We start from the raw sequence: 20,256 nt of genomic DNA on the forward strand, positions 1-20,256 counted from the left end.
TAAGAGAAAAAAACTAATCTACAATAATCAAAGTCAGATAGTGGCTACTTTGGGGGAACAGAGAGATTGGTAGCATTTGAGAAGGGACAGGAGCAGGGACCCAGGTGGTGGTTATACAAGTTGAATTCATTTTTTGATAATTCAATGGCCTTATGACTTGTGAACTTTTCTGTATGCAAATGATTCTTCAATAAGAAGAATCATTTTTAAAAAGTAAATTTAGTTTTATGAAGATCCTCTGTAAAATGTGCCAACACATACTCTAACCAACATGAGGAAGAATGTCTATCAGGTTAATAGTCTCAGGATTCTCTGTAGGAAACCAAATGAACACCATTTACCATTCATCCAACAATCTTCAGCAGGTCTCCCTTAAGCAAACACATCAGTAGCAAATTGCACCACTGCTTTATCAGACAACAGTAAGCCATCCTGGTTTGGCACACATAACCTCTCTAGCTTTAAAAAAAAATTTTTTTAACTGCCAATATTATACTAGTTTTCATGAATGAGTTATTCTTAGCTAAATGCTTTCATGATGATACCCTCAAGGAAAGTACTTAAAAATTTTTTCATATTTAAATGAAATCATTTTCATTTCTGAAATCAGGAAAAGCTGGTGAGAAAAATCACATATATGTGCACAAAAAAACAGTGTAGCCATCAGTCTATTTCTAGCAGTTTCAGATGAGCTGAGAGTTAAGTATTTACTGACTTTTGCAGAAAAATACAAAATACAAAAAATGATAAATGAGGCTTTCCCCAAAGGGTGTTTAAATGTCAACTAGGATATTAGATCTTTTTCTGATATTTTGCTACAATGATTTGTTGGTTATATTTTTAATTTTGGTTATAGGTTGCTATTTCATTATAAAAGTTAAATCTGGTATATTTTCCTTAGTAATTTAGCAGCCTCTAAGTTTAGATAATTTGTTACCTATTTAGAAACATTCATTTTACTTTTAATACCGTTATCCACTGACAGTAGTATGTTGAATGGTGTGAAAAAAATATATACATCTAACATCATTCTTGTCACCATTTAATTTGTGATTTCTGGTGAGCTTTTACTGTATCTTACAACAAATTCTCAAAAAGTTCCAATTCTCAACTACATACTCCATCAGTCTGTTACTAAAGCCTTCTATCATGTTTTAACTTTTCATAGGGTTTACATCGCCTCTCTGTTCTTTTTCAAATTTGCCATTGTTAGCCATCTACTCATTCTCCCAGAGGGATTTTCTCACCCTTTTTTATTAGATTATCTATAAAACGCTAGTGGATACATGGACACAAGACACTTTACAAAGAATCAAATAAACAAAAGAAAAATAATCACTCAACATCACTAATCATCAGGGAAATGCAAATCAAAACCATGAGAAACCTCATACCTGTCAGAATGGCCATTATCAAAAAGAATACAAATAACAAATGTTGGTGAGGATGCGGAGAAATAGGAAAACTTGTACACTGTTGGTGGGAATGTAAATTGGTGCAGCCACTATGAAAAACAGTATGGATGTTTCCAAATACACTCAAAATAGAACTACCATACGACCAGCAATTCCACTCCTGGGTATATATCCAAAAAAAACAAAAACACTAATTCAAAATGATACATTAACTCCAATGTTCACAACAGCATTATTTACAATTGCCAAGATATGGAAGCAAACTAAGGGTCCATGAACAGATGAATGGATAAAGAAGATGTGGTGTATGTGTTTATACACACACACACACACACACACACACACACACACAATGGAATACTACTCAGCCATAAAAAATAACAAAATTTTCCATTTGCAACAGCACGGATGGACTTGAAGTGCATTATGCTAAGTGAAATAAGTCATACAGAGAAAGACAAATACTGTTATGATATCACATATGTGGAATCTAAAAAAATAACACAAGTGAACTTATTTACGAAACAGAAACAGACTCACAGACACAGAAAACAAACTTATGGTTATGAAAGGGGAAAAGAGGAGAAGGGGAGAGATAAATTAGGGCCACCTGTATCAGACTCTCCTGAAGTAACAGTGTTATTTTATTGGAGATTCTGACCCTACTCTAGACCTCAAATACCATAAAACCAAAGTAAATAAGATAGTATGGTACTGGCACAAGAATAGACATACAAAACAGAAACAGACCCATGATTGATTTAGAACAAAGATGCTACTATGGAAAGCAGGGAAAGAACAGTCTTTTAAAAAATGAGTACTGCAACAATTTGGTATCCATACTGAAAAAGGTAACTTGGCAACCTCTGTCACACACTGCAGACAAAAATCAATTCCAGGTAGATTACAGACCTAAACAAGGAAGGTGAAATGATACAAGTTTCAGAAGATAATACAGGGGTGTGTATTTAGGAAAAGATTTCTTAAACAGGACACAAAAAGCATTAATCACAAAGGGAAAAGAATGATAAGCTTGATTAAAATTGGGAATTATTCATCAGAAGACAATACAAGAAGGAAAAGGCATAACACACAATGAGGAAAATACATTTACAACATATATTTTTAAAGGGCTCCTAAAAAAGGGCTTTGTTTTCAATAAGAAAAAGATAACCCAATAAAAAATAGGAAACAGACTTGAACAGGCATCTCACAAAAGAAGAAATTGGCCAACACACATATGAAAAAGGGATGGACCTTATTAAAACGACAATGAAGTACTCTAGAATGTGAAGCAATGGGAATGCTCACACACTGTTAGAATGAGAACTGGAGAAAGCACTATGGAAAACAATTTAGCAAGTTACTTAAGTTGAAAGACAGTAAATCTGCATGCATGTGTGCACCAGAAGATATGTACAACAATGTACACAGAAATGTTACTCACAATAGTCAAAAATAAAAATAATCCAATTTTCCAGCAACAGTAAATTGGATCATTGTGGTGCAATCATATAATAGAATACTTTACAGCAGTGAAATGAGCAAACCACAGTGACATGTGACCACATGGATAAAATTCTCATACCATGTTTAGTGAAAGAAGCTGGATCAAAAAATACATATAGCAAGTTTAATTTTCATAAAGCTCAGAAATATATAAGAAAGTGATTGGCATAAATGTCAGCACAGTTGTTACGTTTAGTGGAGAGGGAGGAGATCAGGACTGTGAGAGCTACCAGGGTGCTTTCAGTGCTTATTTCTAGATCTGGGATATTTGGATATTTGCTTTTTACTAACCTGTTTTGATATACATTTGTTTTATGACAGTTTCTGTATGTATGATTTCTTTCCCAGTTTAAAAAAAAAAACAAACTTTAAGAAAGCAGATTCCTCGGTCCCTCCCTAAACCTCTGAGGTAGGACCCAAGAGTTTACATTTTTAATAAGCACCAGTGATGATTCTTATCCATACTAATAAACATAAGAAACATGGCCGAGATCTATATCTAGCCTTCCAAAAGATTGAACTTTAATAATATTTTCCAAGGACTTCCCTGGTGGTCCAGTGGTAAACAATCTGCCTTCCAATGCAGGGGACGCGGGTTCTATCCCTGGTCAGGAAACTAAGATCCCACATGCCACAGGACAACTAAGCCCGCGCGTCACAACTACTGAGCTCAAGCGCCTCAATGAGAGAGCCCGCGTGCCGCAAACTACAGAGTCCACACTCTCTGGAGCCCCCGTGCCACAACTAGAGAGAAGCCTGAGTGCTGCAACAAAGAGACCATGTGCCGCAATGAAAGATCCTGCATGCCTCAACGAAGATCCCGTGTGCCGCAACTAAGACCCGACACAGCCAAAAACATAAAGAAAATAAATAGATAAGATAAATAAGTATTAAAAAATAATAATAATAATATTTTCCAGTTATCCAAAGGAGCCAAACAGAACAAAAGTTCTAATGGTCTTAAATTCGATGGGTAGAGACTTCCCTGGTGGTCCAGTGGGTAAGACTCCACACTCCCAATGCAGGGGGCCTGGGTTCAAATCCTGGTGGGGGAACTAGATGCCACATGCCGCAACGAAGATCCTATGTGCTGCAACTAAGAGCCGGCGCAGCCAAAATAAATAAACAAATACAAAAAAAAAAAATTCGATAGGTAGGCAGAGGATTTGATCTTTCAGTTTCCTATCCCTTTTAAGTGCTATGGGAATTAAATTTAAAATATATAAAAGTAGTCATCAGCAAGCTAGATTATTAGTATGAAAGTAAAGATTCTTTGGCCCTAAAGAATAGGCTAGGACAATCAAATAACCAGCTGCTTTCAATAAGGACCTTCTCCCTACCCCGAAAAGCTATAGTAAACAAATCAAATAAATAGATTTTGTACTTTATGAGTCACACTGAGGCTACAAAGTTGACTGTAAAACTATTCTCTGAATTTCTGAAGGAAAAAGGACTGATTCAGTTTTCAGATTTCAAGGAATTTAATTATTCTTTATTTTCAGACTTTTGCCAAGTTCTGTGGGGAATAAAGCACTTATGTACAAACCAAGGCTAACATACACCTACGGCTATAAAAAAGATTTATCATAATAGTTATGCATCTGCAGAAGCAAAATAACATAAGTATCATAAGAATGTGAGTTCTGATTAATAAAGGCACACAAAAAATAAATGCTGACAAATTCAAGGTCAAATTACTTAGGTACTATAGACAGATGCCATAAAGACCACTTAAAAATCCTGTTTTTCATTAAACCACCAGACGAAAAGGGCAAACAATAAATCACAAGGGTCACACGTATTTTAGGCTTCAATCAAGTATAACGTTAAAGACTGTAGTCATTCTGACCTTCTTCTCCCTTCTGCTGTTAACTCTATTTTTAAATCTGTCTAGAATCACATAATCTTCTTGAGAACACAAAATCAATCTTGCAGCCATTTATTCCAATTACTATTTTTTTGTAATTCAAATACAATTATCATAGGGAACTACTATTATTTTAATTTCCCAATTGCAAATATTTAATATTACAAATAATACTTCAATAAAAGTACTGTAGCTCTGCTTCAATTAAATCTGATAAGGATCACTTTACCTGTGTAACAGAGCCTTGCAAGCCATTCTAGGCACTGTGGCATCTCCTAACAAAAACATAAGGTAAAATGACTTCAAATATCATAAAGGATGGTGACAGGCTTATAAAAACTGCTGAGCAATCAGAACTGCAGTCTAAACGGAAGCAGGCTGCAACATGAGGTCACTACTGACAAGGAGGGACCCAATCAACAGTCCACAAATCTTTTCCCAAGTACTAAATAAGCAACTTGGTGGGAGATAGGGAAAGGGGGACAAAATTTTGAATCTGGCTGGAACGCCTATAAAAATATTTAAGCCTAACCCAGTGTAAAGCAAAAAAAAAAGTCTGTTTTCATTAATCACACTATATCAAGAGTTATAAATTATGACAAATATGACATTGCTGAAACAGCTGCACAATAGGTAGAGAACTATTGTTCACTCATCATCCATTTTCAGAACAGCATTAATGGTTAATTTTTCAAATCTAAAATTAGGATAATTTCCAGATAATTCATGCCAGAGCCCCACTAAAACGACCATTTAAAAAACTGTGGTTTCGGGCTTCCCTGGTGGCGCAGTGGTTAGGAATCTGCCTGCCAATGCAGGGGACACGGGTTCGAGACCTGGTCTGGGAAGATCCCACATGCCGCGGAGCAACTAGGCCCGTGAGCCACAATTGCTGAGCCTGCGCGTCTGGAGCCTGTGCTCTGCAACAAGAGAGGCCGCGATAGTGAGAGGCCCGCGCACTGCGATGAAGAGTGGCCCCCACTTGCCGCAACTAGAGAAAGCCCTCGCACAGAAACGAAGACCCAACACAGCCATAAATAAATAAATAAATAAAATTTAAAAAAAAAAACAAAAAACTGTGGTTTCGAAAAATAAATATATAAAACAGGGACTTCTCTGGCAGTCCAGGGGTTAAGACTCAGCACTTCCAAGGCAGGGGCGGGGGCGCAGGTTTGATCCCTGGTCGGGGAACTAAGATCCCACATGCCGCGCAACACAGACAAAAAAACAAACAAACAAACAAAAAACAACCCCAAACCACATATCCCCTTCCAGTCAAAAGCAAAACGTATTTCTTCACTTTCCCCATCAACTTGGGAATACCCTATACCTATGATAAGAGTAAACTGGAAAGATGCCTCACTATTAGAAAGTTAGTCAGTAAGTTATAACAACCACAAGTCTTTAAAATGTCAAATGCATAATTTTCAGGGCAATAGGAAGGAGGAAGAGAACCTGTCAATATCTATTACGCTCTGATACTTCAAAAAATGTTTTACTTTAATAAAATCATCTTATGACCCAAAGCATAAATTCTACTTTTTCCCACCCAACATTTCTGATACTCCCACCAAAGCACGTTCTCCTCCTCTTTGCACCTTTTTTTAAAATAATTAATTAATTAATTTTTGTTTGTGTTGGGTCTTCGTTTCTGTGCGAGGGCTTTCTCCAGTTGCGGCGAGCGGGGGCCACCCTTCATCGTGGTGCGTGGGCCTCTCACTGTCGCGGCCTCTCCCGTTGCGGAGCACAGGCTCCAGACGCGCAGGCTCAGTAGTTGTGGCTCACTGGCCCAGTTGCTCCATGGCATGTGGGATCCTCCCAGACCAGGGCTCGAACCCGTGTCCCCTGCATTGGCAGGCAGATTCCTAACCACTGCGCCACCAGGGAAGCCCCTTTTTGCACTTTTAAGTGGAATCTAGCTAGCGAAAATGTGGTGAATTGATTGTCAACTGAAATATTCTGCAAACTGCTTATTTAACAGATTAAAGGAAAAAGTTACTACTACATTTCTCTCGCCCCTATAGTCAGCTGAAGGCATACTTCTTCAACAATAAGGTATCCAGAGAACGAAGTGCAAACCAATTCACCTCAACTCAGAGCTCTTTCTTAATCACTACACCTTCTTTCCTGCATCACACCTAAAATCAAACCATCATAGGCTAATGAACTCACCAAAATGAAGCCCAGCATCAACAGTACATAAAAGATAGTATCAAATTCTTCATTCTTTCTAAATTCCAAGTTTTAGCAAGGCATTAAATTAAAAGCACAACTTTAAATGAACTTTATAATAATGTCAATTAACTGGTTTTTTATTTGTAGTTCTGGAAGCAATATAAATTAAAAATTAACTAACCTCAAGCCAAAATAAACCTTTCCAATACAGCCTAGGAAAAAGATGGTGAAAAGCACAGGGAAAATATAGAACTCTTTAAGAACTCTCCAATCTCTCTTTAAATTTTTAAAAGGTAAAGATTCCCCTAACATTTGTGTATGTAAATAAAGCCAAATACTAGATAAACATGTGAATATAAAGCAATAATTTTTCATCTACAGATACAAGGCACTTTAGAAGCAAGCTTGAGATTTCCATGAACTTCATGGATAAGACTGAGCCTCAGAAGCAACCAAAACTTCTGCTTTTTATGCACCCTAGGCTACCCACACTCTAAATTCCACCATTTTTTCCACTCAACTCAGCTCAAATCTTAACAAAATATGGCTAATGGCAAACAATGTATAGAAATAACAGATGTATAAATAAGTCAATCAATACAACTCATACATGAATATTTAAACCACTGGTTCTCAAAGGGTGTTCCATGAAACAAAATACCAAAACTGTTTTCATAACATTTGCCTTTTTCACTGTGCTGATATTTGATGATACAAAATCAATGGTAGAAAAAGATTCCTTGGGGTCTTAGCATAAGTCCAGGCAAGTAGTATCAAACTATACCATGGCCATTGCATTCTGCATCACTACCCAGTTGTGATCTTTTTTAAAAAGGAGCCAGTCCTTGATGAAGAAGTAATACATATTATTAATTTTATCTCAGCCCTTGAGTACACTTCTTTTTAATATCTGGTGTGACAAATAGGAAGTACACACAAAGCAACTCTGCTGCACAGCTTAGTACAATGCTTGTCTTGTTTGAGTTGAGAAATGAACTTTTACCATGGAATACCCATTTTTACTTGAAAGACTGACTGACAGACTATGGCTATTCCAACTTGAATATCTGGCAGAAATTTTCTCAAAAATGAGCAAGACTAACAGTACTGATAAAATTTGGGCTTTCAAGCAAAAATTAGAATTCTGGAAAACCTGTACCCTCTACCATAAGCTCAACAGCATCCCAATACTTAAAGATATTTTGACACAATCAATAATGATATTAAAGAATATACATTTTGATATTATATAACAGAATATATCACTATTTGGAAGCTCTGAATAACTCAGTAAGGCAGTATTTTCCAAATAACCAATATACCATATCACAAAATTAAGCATGATAAAAGATTCTCTCAAAGTACAAAACAGACTGATGGATCAGAGTACGAAAAATTCAGATATGCTTTCAGGTTCCACATTACAAATAACCTTTAAGAAACTACCACTTACCAAGTTTTGGTGTATTGTCAAAGAAGAATATCCACAATTATCTGAAAAGGCTATAAAAATTCTCTACCTTTTTCCAACTACATACTTGTGTAATGCTAGAATGTCTTCACATTACTTCAACCAAAATAACATATGGCAACACATTAAATGCAAAAGAAAATGTGAGAATCTAGCTACCATCTTGTAAGCCAGGCATTAAAGAGATTTGTACAAATGTAACACAATGCCACTAAAAAATTTCTCACTAAAAATTTTTGAGAGATTCTGGAAAAGTTACTTTTGATTAAAAAATTTTACATTAACATGTAATGAGTTCATTACTACTTTAAAAAAATTTCTCAGTTTTGGTTCCTAATAGAGTAAACACCAATAGCTATAACCCACAGTAACAAAGTTCTTTGCAGTCCTCAAATTAAACCAAAAAGTTCGAGAATCGATGAATTAAAACTAATAAAGGAGGAGAAATCTACCAACAAAAAAACCTGTTAGATCATAAATAGCTATATTTCAGCTACAAATACTAAGCGTCTTCCAAAGTACAACTCAACAAAGAACACTCCCAGCAGTTTAAATATGCTGTTTTAATTTATAATATGGTAAATAACCAGAGGTATAAAATCAATATAACAAAAGTCTTCGGAGTCCTCAATAATTTGTAAGAGTATAACATTTGAGACCAAAATGTTTGAGAACTGCTAAACTGTCACTTAATGTTTATTTCCCTTAGGTTTCTAATATATCTTCCCACAGAAATACAAAGTAGGCTACCTAATATTTCCAGAAAATGTTTGCGAGCAACCTGAGAGAAAAACTCAAAGAGACAAAACGTTAAGTTAGCAAAAGGTCAATCTCTAGCTTCATGTAATACAGTATCCACTAATTCCCTAAAATGAATTTATTAAGCGTTCCCTGTTTTCTAGACCCTGTGCATTCTAGGATATTTCTCTCCTACCTTTCTTTCATCAAAGGTGGATATCAAAGAATGTATTTTTTACCTTTATGCAACCAATCAGCCAAAAATAAAATAAAATGTTAATGTATAAATATTAACTGAAATTTACAGATATCAACACTAAATCTAGAAGACCACTGTGACAGACACATCTATTTTTGTTGCCTCACATCCCTATCCCTTTCTTTTGGTATTAGCCCCATTTTTCTATGGCAAACTAGCTCCTCCCTCCATCCAATACTCTTGGTACATGCATAAATTACAATGACCCAGGGACTTCCCTGGTGGTGCAGTGGTTAAGAATCTGCCTGCAAATGCAGGGGATATGCGTTCAAGCCCTGGTCCGGGAAGATCCCACATGCCGCGGAGCAACTAAGTCCCTGTGCCACCAAAAAAAAAAAAAAAAAAAAAAATTACAATGACCCAGCTCTACCCTGGCCAGGGATGGGCACATGACCCAATTTAGGCCAGACCTTCTCCCCTGCTATCCCACAGGAATCTGTTCTTGAGCAGAATGACAGATGAAAAGAAGTAATTGGAAACCTCACAGCAACAGCCACATGCTGAAGAGATTCTTCCATGACCCTCTGTTACTAAATTCTCCAAAGCTGCCATGTTCTTCTCTCTGCTTTTCCTTTCAACTCTGGGACCTATCCAGCATTCTTCTAATAAATTACCTTTTTTCTTTCCATTAAACAAGATCTGTTTCTACAACTTGCAATTAAGGAATCCTGATTACCACCAATCTCTAATGATTCCATCTAAAAATGACTGGGCAGAAACGAAAAATAAATAAATAAATAAATAATTAAAAATGACTGTGTTTGGGACTCCCTTGGTGGCACAGTGGTTGAGAATCTGCCTGCCAATGCAGGGGACACAGGTTCGAGCTCTGGTCTGAGAAGATCCCACATGCCGCGGAGCAACTAAGCCCGTGCGCCACAACTACTGAGCCTGCACTCTAGAGCCCGTGAGCCACAACTACTGAGCCCGTGTGCCACAACTACTGAAGCTTGCACGCCTAGAGCCTGAGCTCTGCAACAAGAGAAGCCACCACAACAAAGAATAGCCCCCACTAGCCCAACTAGAGAAAGCCGTGTGCAGCAATGAAGACCCAAAAACAAAGACCCAGTGCAGCCAAAAATAAATTAAAAAATTAAAATAAAAAAAAATGACTCTGTTGGAGGGAAGAAGGATCCTCTACAAAGCTAGACAGATGATCAAAAAGAAGAAACTATTGGCGTCATGCATTTGAAACAATATTTAACCTTGCTGGTAATTAAATATATAAAAAGATTTAATGAATTTGCTCTCTAAATCAGCACTATCCAAAAGAAATTTTTACAATGATAGAATTGCTCTATATCTGCATTGTCCAGTATGGTAACCACTAATCATATATGGCTATACTGAGCACTTGAAATGTGGCTAGTACAACTGTGGAAGTGATTTTTTTTTTTAATAAATTTATTTATTTATTTATTTATTTTTGGCTGCATTGGGTCTTTGTTGCTGCATGGGCTTTCTCTAGCTGCAGTGAGCGGGGGCTACTCTTCGTTGTGGTGCGCAGGCTTCTCACTGCGGTGGCTTCTCTTGTTGCTGAGCATGGGCTCTAGGCGCACAGGCTTCAGGAGTTGTGGCTCGCGGGCTCTAGAGCGCAGGCTCAGTAATTGTGGCGCACGGGCTTAGTTGCTCCGTGGCATGTGGGATCTTCCCTGACCAGGGATTGAACCAGTGTCCCCTGCACTGGCAGCGGATTCTTAACCACTGAGCCACCAGTGAAGTCCCTGGAAGTGATTTTTAAATTTTATTTAATTTTAATTGTTTTAAGTTTAAATTTAAATAGCCACATGTAGCTAGCTAATGGTTACCTTATTGGAGGACATAACTCTAAATTAACAAAATAAAGAACCCCAATTTAAATCTATTGTTTTCAGGTGCTCAAGAAAATATTGCTAATGGTAATGCAAAATGGGCCAAGTCTTTTAAGTAGTCTGGAAATACTTATCAAAAGCCACTGAAAAATTTACTCTTTGAGCCTAATAAATTTATCCAAATAAGTCAAAAGAAGGAAAAAAGGACCCAAGAACAAAGGTTGTATAGTAGTATAGCAATGACAAGGTAGCTGGAATAACTCAAAGTTCAGAAAAAAGAATGACAGTAAATATATAATTAAGATACAGTTAAATAATTTAACATATAGCTTATAAATATTGCAATATATAACTAAAATATAGTAAAGAATGTCATGTAAACATAGAAAAGCACAAACAACAAGCTAAATCGGGGCAAAAGAGTGAATAAACTTGTTAATATACCATAACTATAATCACATCTGAAGAAACTATACATAATATAAAAATCTAGAGGCCCATAGAGAAATGTAATAGCTATATTCAGAAGTATACATTTTAAACTACTTTATAATTTTTCTAAATGACACTGAATAGTTCTTCCCTTAAATTACTACTTATTTTTAAATGACATTTTGCTGTCTGACTCTTAAATTATTTCCTCTGCTTTTTTAACCACCGTTCTATTGAACACAAATTTAATGAAAAATATCTAGTGGCCTAAACAAATAACTGTCCCCCTAATTAGAAAACCATGGAGCTTTACAGAAAAGGACAGAATTTAGCAAACCTAGAGCCACCTACAGGGAGTTCTTAAATTCTCTAATGCTTCCTAAACAGTGTGTCCAATAGTCCCAGCTATGTGCTAGGATAGTGCCTCCAGCTTACCACATTTACCAAGTTTACCCAATATGCCCTATAAATATCACTTTATACATGGAAAGGATTGGCAAGCACTATCTTAAAGGATCACAGAGTCCTCTCCTTACAGCCTAGTTCAATCTAGTTCTAGACTAGGACCTGTAAATATAGTCAACTCAACCACTGTATCTTTCTCTAGCAATTCTACTTCCAAAGGTTCTGAAATTTTACCCAACCCAACTAATACACTAATAATACAAAAACAAATAAACTTTAAGAGGAAATATACATATGAGGTTATATTTTTAAAGAAAGGTATAAATGCTAATAACTGAAAACTCCTTAACGAGGTTGCTTCTTTAAAATTTTCTTATTGTTCTTTTTCATATACAAACTAATCTTTCATATACCATTACAATCTGTGTGATTTAGTGCTTGAGTGAACTTACATCTAGAATGAAATGCTCAAAACTAAAGTCCTTTCAACTGAAATACTACCTTGTTGATGCTGTAACACTATTTGGTTCCAGGATGTTTTCAGTCATCCTTAACTGTACCACCTCTGGCATGTCATCTGATTTTTCTGCACCCTCTTCTGGAAGTTCTTCTATATGTTCCAGCTTTTCATCTTCCTCTTCTTCCTCAGAAAGTTCATTAACCTATATAGATAGGATTAAATGAGAATTAAAATTTAATGAAACTGTTAACTGACATACTATTCTAAGAAAGACATACTATTCTAAGAAAAATTTAAATACAACTCATTTTTCACTTCATTTCCTAGGACCAATTTCTCTTACAAAGTAAACAGCTGCCAACTTCTCCATATTAGAGTAAAATATCAAACCAAACATAACATTTTAAAGCAGGAAGTAATGATTACATTACTGTATCACTAGGAATATGAATAAGACTGCAAACTATGAAAAAGCCTGCACGCTGTAGTTAATTAACATTAAGAAAGCTTCATTTTCTAACCAATCAGATTTGTAAACCTATCAGCTACAACAAAGACTTCAACTGATCTCTCCAATTTCCAAGTGCACTGAACAAGTGATTTTAATATAGAATAAGTGTGAAAAAAGAAGGGCACAGAAATTTTGCCTTACGGTCTTTAACTATGCATTAGAAAATGACAGCTAACTTCTAAATGATTCAACTGAATTCTTCATGAAGAGAATGGACCTTACAACAAGAAAGAACTCACTGTTTTGACCATTAAGCACAACTCAAGGTTATAACTCTCTTTCTGGCAGGGGCTATAAAACATTTTCTATTATCAAATTGGCTACATAAGTAAACAATCACACTAATAAAAAGACACAAATATCTGAGAATGAAAACCAATAAAATATTTTCAAATGAGAAACATTTGTTAAGCTATCCCATAGAAGAAACTAGCCATAAATGGTCTTAACATTTTTTATAAATTAACGCTAGTCATTAAAAACATTAAGCAGTAAACATGTATTTTTGTCCATCCTAGCCAAATGTGCTGGCAATACCTAGAATAAATTTACTGCTACATGTAACAGTGGTGTTTTTCCTGACACACAGGCAAATACAGTTGCTAGAGGACTCTCAGAAATGAAAACTTCAACCAGAAGAAAGGTAATTACACTGTGATACTCTACCAATTCCTAAGCAACGAGTACTGAAAATCATTAGCCTAAGTGGTTATTTACTGAGAGGTAAGATTTATACACAAAGGTGAAAATTTCAAATGATAGGTCAGTTTTTAAACTGGATCAAATGGAAAATTATTCTCTTTCTCTATGTATTTAATAAATTAGTGAAAATCAAGAATGTATTTAATCAATAGCTACCTGGTAATCCAAGCCAAGAAAAAAAAAACTGGCAAGAAAATATCATTTTCAGGTTTGGGTGCAAGAGTAGAATATTGAAAAAAAAAAAAAAATTAAGACGGCTATTTAAACTGAGAATAGAGGAATATTTATTCAGTACACAAAAATTTCGTAAAGAAGTACTGCAATTTTAACATGTTACATTACACATTTTAAAATCAGTTTATGCCTACAGTCAATAGCTCTTAGTAACTACTAAAGCCTTATACTCAATTATACTGAATATATTATATTCGATTCAATAAGCTTTATGTAAATTAATTGACATTCCCTAGTATCTTCACCAGAAACCATCAACTAAGATATGACGTGAACAAAGTCTATGGCCTATGGATTTTTCTTCCCACCCCCACCCCCCCATCCCCCCAGGCCTTCCAGTTTAACTTCCTGCAGTAAGAATTGACTAAATTGGTTTGGGTAAGAGTAAAAATTATAAACTTATATAAAAATGCTCTCCCTCTCACCCCACACTTATCTTCAAAAATTCTTCTTGATCTTTTTCTTGTCAACTTGACTTTCTGCTTATCAACACTCTATTCTGCTCATAAATTATTCTGAACCTGCCCTACATATGCAGCTGCCTCAACTCCACTTATGGAAAACCCTCAGCCATACTTACATCTCTTCTTTCTTTGACTGCTGTAATTCCCTTCTCTAGGGCCTCGTGAAATGCCTGCTCTCCAGACTCCAGCTTGTGGAGAACGCTGCTACCTGCCTTCTCAAATGTATAAAGAAACATAATTATCACCTACATCTTCAAACCACTCTACTGGATTCGCAATCATTCAAGGATGCCATACAAACAACCTATTCTCTAACTCTGGGTCATTTCTCAAACACTCCCTATTCAACATCTCCAGTCATCTCTCAAACTATTAAGAAAAAAAAAACCTACTACCTTGAAAAGGATCTAACGGCCAAATACTTGCATTAATGGGATGAAACTCTAAAAGTAGAGAGTGCTAAATAAACTTTGCTTCCTTCAAGTATCAAAATCAGGGGAAAAATCAAAGCACTGCCATGACAGACCAGGTCTGCCTACCTTTTTAAATACGTGGATAACAAATTAGCAGCATTTAAGTTATGCCAACTTTAAAATACAACCACATTGTGCTGAGTTTGAGATTTTACTTTCACTCAATACCTGATCAATTCAGCTTCACAAGTCAAATTTTGACTTGTGAAGTTATGAAATCTGTTTTAACTTGTGAAGTTATGAAGTTACGAAATCTGCTTTAAAAAAATACTTTCAGAAGTCTGTTCTTCTATTACTTGCAACCCAGTTATAATTCAAAAAAGTAATAAAAATAGATAAGAAAATAGATATTGGCAATTAGCAACATGAGCCAAGGTAATTAATATACATCACTGTCTCTCAGGACTCACTGCACTACCATGTTTATTGAGAATATTCTGTTCAATATGCTAACATCCTCTTTTCTATTCACAGACAAATCTGCAGAATTCAACATTATTTCCTGGTGTTAATTAACCATCATTCTATTTAATGTAAAGCACAATATATTTTAAGTCAGTTTTTGTAGTGCTTAAAAAATACAGAAATATAAACGCAATATATGTGAGATATGAATATATTTCAGTTTACATAAGGAAGCTGCAGGATAATACAAATATCAGAGAATTACACCACAATGTAAAACAAAATCAAGATATACCCTACAGACTAGAGGAGTCAAGATATAAACATTAGATCAAATTGGCATCATCAGTTTCTTACAAGTCAAATCATCTTGGAAAAGTAGAAAATGAATAACACAAACGTATGTATATTATTTCACTTTCAGCAGCCATTAATTTTATTTAAAAAAATAAACTGCTGAACTAAAATATAAAGGAAAGAAAGGTGGCACACAGAGTTCCCCAAAGATGGGATTTCTTATGGGTATCAAAAAGCATTAAAGGTTTAAGGCATATATATCTACTTGTCCTCTTCTTGTCATTTTCTTTTAAGCAAAAATACTTTTGAACAGCTGTGTCAGTTCTTTATTTTAACCAAGTTTTTTAAGTCAGGTACTGTATATGATAGTTGGAAACCTTCAAAAAATATGCCAGAAGTTCCATGGATCACTGATTCAGATTACAAATTCTACTCACTTGATTTACCTCACACACACACACACACACAATTTGATTTCATCCTCAGTTCATAAACTATAAGTTACAATTTGGCATCTTTTACTGTTTTCTTAAAAGTTTCTGATACTTGAGAGAGAGGAGAGGAAGGAAGGTAAGGAGGGAAGAAGAAAAAGAGGGAAGGAAAGTCAGCAAAGATAAAAATGCTTACATGAAGAAAACATAAAAAACTTAAGGAACTGACCTATAGTCAATTAATCTATGACAGGGACTTCCCTGGTGGTCCAGTGGTAAAGAATTCACCGGCCACTGCAGGGGACACAGGTTCGATCCCTGGTCAGGGAACTAAGATCCCACATGCCACACGTGAACTAAGGCCGCACACCACAACTACTGTGCTCACACGCCTCAACTAGAGAGCCTGAGCACGCAAACTACAGAGCCCATACGCCCTGGAGCCTATGCGCCACAACTACAGAGCCCACGTGCCCTGGAACCCATGTGTCACAACTAGAGAGAGAAAACCCGCACACCACAACTAGAGAGAAGCCCACACGCCATAACGAAAGATCCCACGTGCCACAAAGATCCCCTGTGCCACAACCAAGACCCGACACAGACAAAAAAAAAAAAAAATCTATGACAAAGGAGGCAAGGCTATACAATGGAGAAAAGACAGTCTCTTCAATAAGTGGTGCTGAGAAAACTGGACAGCTACATGTAAAAGAATGAAATTAGAACATTCTCTAACACCACACACAAAAATAAACTCAAAATGGATTAAAGACCTAAATGTTAAGACCAGTACTATAAAACTCTTAGAGGAAAACACATGCAGAACACTCTCTGACACAAATCGCAGCAGTATCTTTTTGGCTTCATTTCCTAGAATAATGGAAATAAAACAAAAATAAATAAATGGGACCTAATTAAACTTAAACTTACCATAAACAAAACAAAAAGACAACCTTCAGAATGGGAGAAAATATTTACAACCAATGCAACCGACAAGGGATTAATTTCCAAAATATACAAACAGCTCATGCAGTGCAATATCAAAAAAAAAAAAAAAACCAATGGGCAGAAGATCTAAATAGTCATTTCTCCAAAAAATACATACAGATGGCCAACAGGCACATGAGAAAATGCTCAACATCGTTAATTATTAGAGAAATGCAAATCAAAACCACAATGAGGTATTACTTCACTCCAGTCAGAATGGCCATCATCAAAAAGTCTACAAGAAATAAATGCTGGAGAGGGTGAGGAGAAAAAGGAACCCTCCTACAATGTTGGTGGGAATGTAAATTGGTATAGCCACTATGGAGAACAGTATGGAGGTTCCTTAAAAACTAAAAATAGAGTTACCATATGATCCAGCAGTCCCACTCTTGGGCATGTATCTGGAAAAGATGAAAATTCTAATTCGAAAAGATACATGCACCCCAATGTTCATAGCAGCACTATTTACAATAGCCAAAACATGGAAGCAATCTAAATGCCCATTGACAGATGAATGGATAAAGATGTGATAAACACACACACACACACACACACACACACACACACACACACACACACACAGAGGAATATTACTCAGCCATAAAAAAGAACGAAAAAATGCCATTTGCAGCAACATGGATGGACTTAGAGATTATCATAAGTGAAGTAAGCCAGAGAAAAACAAATATCATGTGATATTGCTTCTATGTAGAATCTTTAAAAAAAAGATACAAATGAACATATTTACAAAACAGATATAGACGCACAGACATAGAAAACAAACTTATGGTTACCAATGGGGGGGAGTGGCAATAAATTAGGAGTTTGGGATTAACATGTACACACTACTATACATAAAATAGATAACCAACAAGGACCTACTGTATAGCACAGGCAACTATCCTCAATATTTTGTAATGACCTATAAGGGAAAAGAATCTGAAAAAGAATAGCTACATAAATATATGTATAACTGAATCACTATGCTGTACATCTGAAACTAACACAATATTGTAAATCAACTATACTTCAATAAAAAACAAAACCAACCAACCAACCTAAGGAAGGTATAACCCCCAAATATTAAAAAGACTTATCTATAAAAGTTCACAACAGTATAGAAACCCTTTTAAATAAAAGCTGGGCTACACAGGAAATAAAACTCCTAATTCATATAATCTGAGCCAACACCTATGAGAATGAATGAAAATCTGTATGATAAACTTTCAAGAGATGCTACTTTATAGTTTAAGAACAAATGAAGGGATGTAATCCACTGTCCATCAATAAATAGCATAACCATATAATTAATCATCTAAACCTGGATACATCTGAGTGAAAAGAGGAGCAACTAATAATTACATTAGAAAGCAAATATAAACTAGGACTACTCTGAGAAAACCGGGATATACTATCACCTTTTCAAGTGGATACAGGTACTATGAATCAAATAAATTATATGTTACATCCATACAATAGGGAACTACACAGATGTTTAAAAAAACGAATATGTTCTCTACATTCCAATAAAACATCACCAAGATACATTGTTAACTGATTTAAAAAAATAAGGTGCAGAATAGTGTATATGGTATGCTACTTTCCTGTTAAAAAATACTTAGAGGAAATATTTACTTATATTTGCATAAAGAAATTCTGGAAAACACATAAAAAAACAATGAGAAGAAGAGGGTGGGCATGGGTAAGAATAGGACATTTTACTGTGTATTTTACCTTGTTTATTTTTAACCAGGTGAATTATTAGTCATTAAAAAGAGGTAGCAGCCCCACCCCACACTCAAAATACAACATCACAGGCTTTAATATAAAAGTTTGCTTGACAAATCATTTCACTTAAGGACAAAAGAAAAACCTCCAGATCTATATCACAAATTCTGAACCTGAGAAGTCTGAATTAATGTGGCTTTACAGTCACTTACAATTAGTCAGAATCAATATTATCACTTCTTATAAAGAAGAAATTAGGGGCTTCCCTGGTGGAGCAGTGGTTAAGCATCCGCCTGCCGATGCAGGGGACACAGGTTCGAGCCCTGGTCCGGGAAGATCCCACATGCTGTAGAGCAACTAAGCCCGTGCGCCACAACTACTGAGTCTGCACTCTAGAGCCCGCGAGCCACAACTACTAAGCCTGCGTGCCACAACTACTGAAGCCCGCATGCCTAGAGCCCGTGCTCTGCAACAAGAGAAGCCACCACAATGAGAAGCCCGCGCACCGTAAAGAAGAGTAGCCCCTGCTCGCACAACTAGAGAAAGCCCGCGCGCAGCAACGAAGTCCCAATGCAGCCAAAAATTAATTAATTAATTAACTGTAAAAAAGAAGAAACTAACTAGGATCCTTCTGCAGTCTCAACCATCAAGGCATAGCAGTAACAACAAAATATAATGTTTGAGAAATGGGTTTTAAATTCGAGAGTCACAAGATTTAAAACATTATCTGTAATCTAAACTATTACTCTTTTGATGCTTCCCATTAATGACAATGTTTGCACTGCTATACTGACTTGGTACTTCAATCAAGAAAAACATTTTTAAGTTTCTGTCAACTTTGTATTCAATCTTTCTCTCTACCTTCTAATTCTCAACCTTTGCCTGCATTCCTCTACGCAAGCAGTTTCTTTGCAAAAACAAAAGCACACTATTCTTACAAAATAAACAATGCTTAATTTAACAGAAGAAAAACACAAAAACGTCCACAAAAGCTCTACCATACACTCTGGTTTCAATTACTTTTCCATATCCAAATTGAGGACAAGAAGTTGTTCAGAAAAAAGATCACATTCATATACTACATGGATATATCACCTATGATTACATATAATAATCAAGAAAATTACTTCCAGTTTAGTACTTAAAAATTCCACCTAAGTTTGGGCCAAGCCCTTAAGAGCAAATTCTTTAAAAAGCAACAACAACAAAAACTCCCTCCAAGTATATTTTAAATATTCTCACCTGTTCAGTAATTGAACTCAAATCATTAGATGAAAAATCTTCCTCTTCATTCTCAAAAAAATCATAGTAATTTTCCAGAAGTCCAGCCATTATCCTGCTCACTATTTCTTGTTCTTTCAGATCTTCCACATCTGTGTAAATACTAAGAATAAAAGTCCAAACTGAATTGAGAGTTCTTAAATCAATCACAGGTAAAGTCTGAAGACAAGCAACTTTATAGACCTGAGTGATTTATGCCAT

At 35.8% G+C, this 20,256-nt stretch overlaps 1 protein-coding gene across 8 annotated transcripts in view; it reads right to left on the reverse strand.

Moving 5' to 3' along the window:
* FAM13B (family with sequence similarity 13 member B) overlaps window positions 1-20,256 on the reverse strand; it is a 116,704-nt gene that overhangs the window by 73,305 nt on the left and 23,143 nt on the right. For 4 of the 8 annotated variants that reach the window (XM_068535937.1, XM_068535939.1, XM_068535938.1 and 1 more), the window contains exons 6-8: window positions 20,017-20,158; window positions 14,570-14,668; window positions 12,584-12,744 (exon numbers count right to left, since the gene is read on the reverse strand). In XM_068535937.1, coding sequence (XP_068392038.1) covers window positions 12,584-12,744; window positions 14,570-14,668; window positions 20,017-20,158 — 402 coding nt within the window. The remainder of the gene's footprint in view (window positions 1-12,583; window positions 12,745-14,569; window positions 14,669-20,016; window positions 20,159-20,256) is intronic. The other 4 variants (XM_068535942.1, XM_068535941.1, XM_068535940.1 and 1 more) reach the window with 2 other exon arrangements.

This window comes from Eschrichtius robustus, chromosome 2 (genome assembly GCF_028021215.1).
Source record: "Eschrichtius robustus isolate mEscRob2 chromosome 2, mEscRob2.pri, whole genome shotgun sequence".
Lineage (NCBI taxonomy): Eukaryota > Metazoa > Chordata > Mammalia > Artiodactyla > Eschrichtiidae > Eschrichtius > Eschrichtius robustus.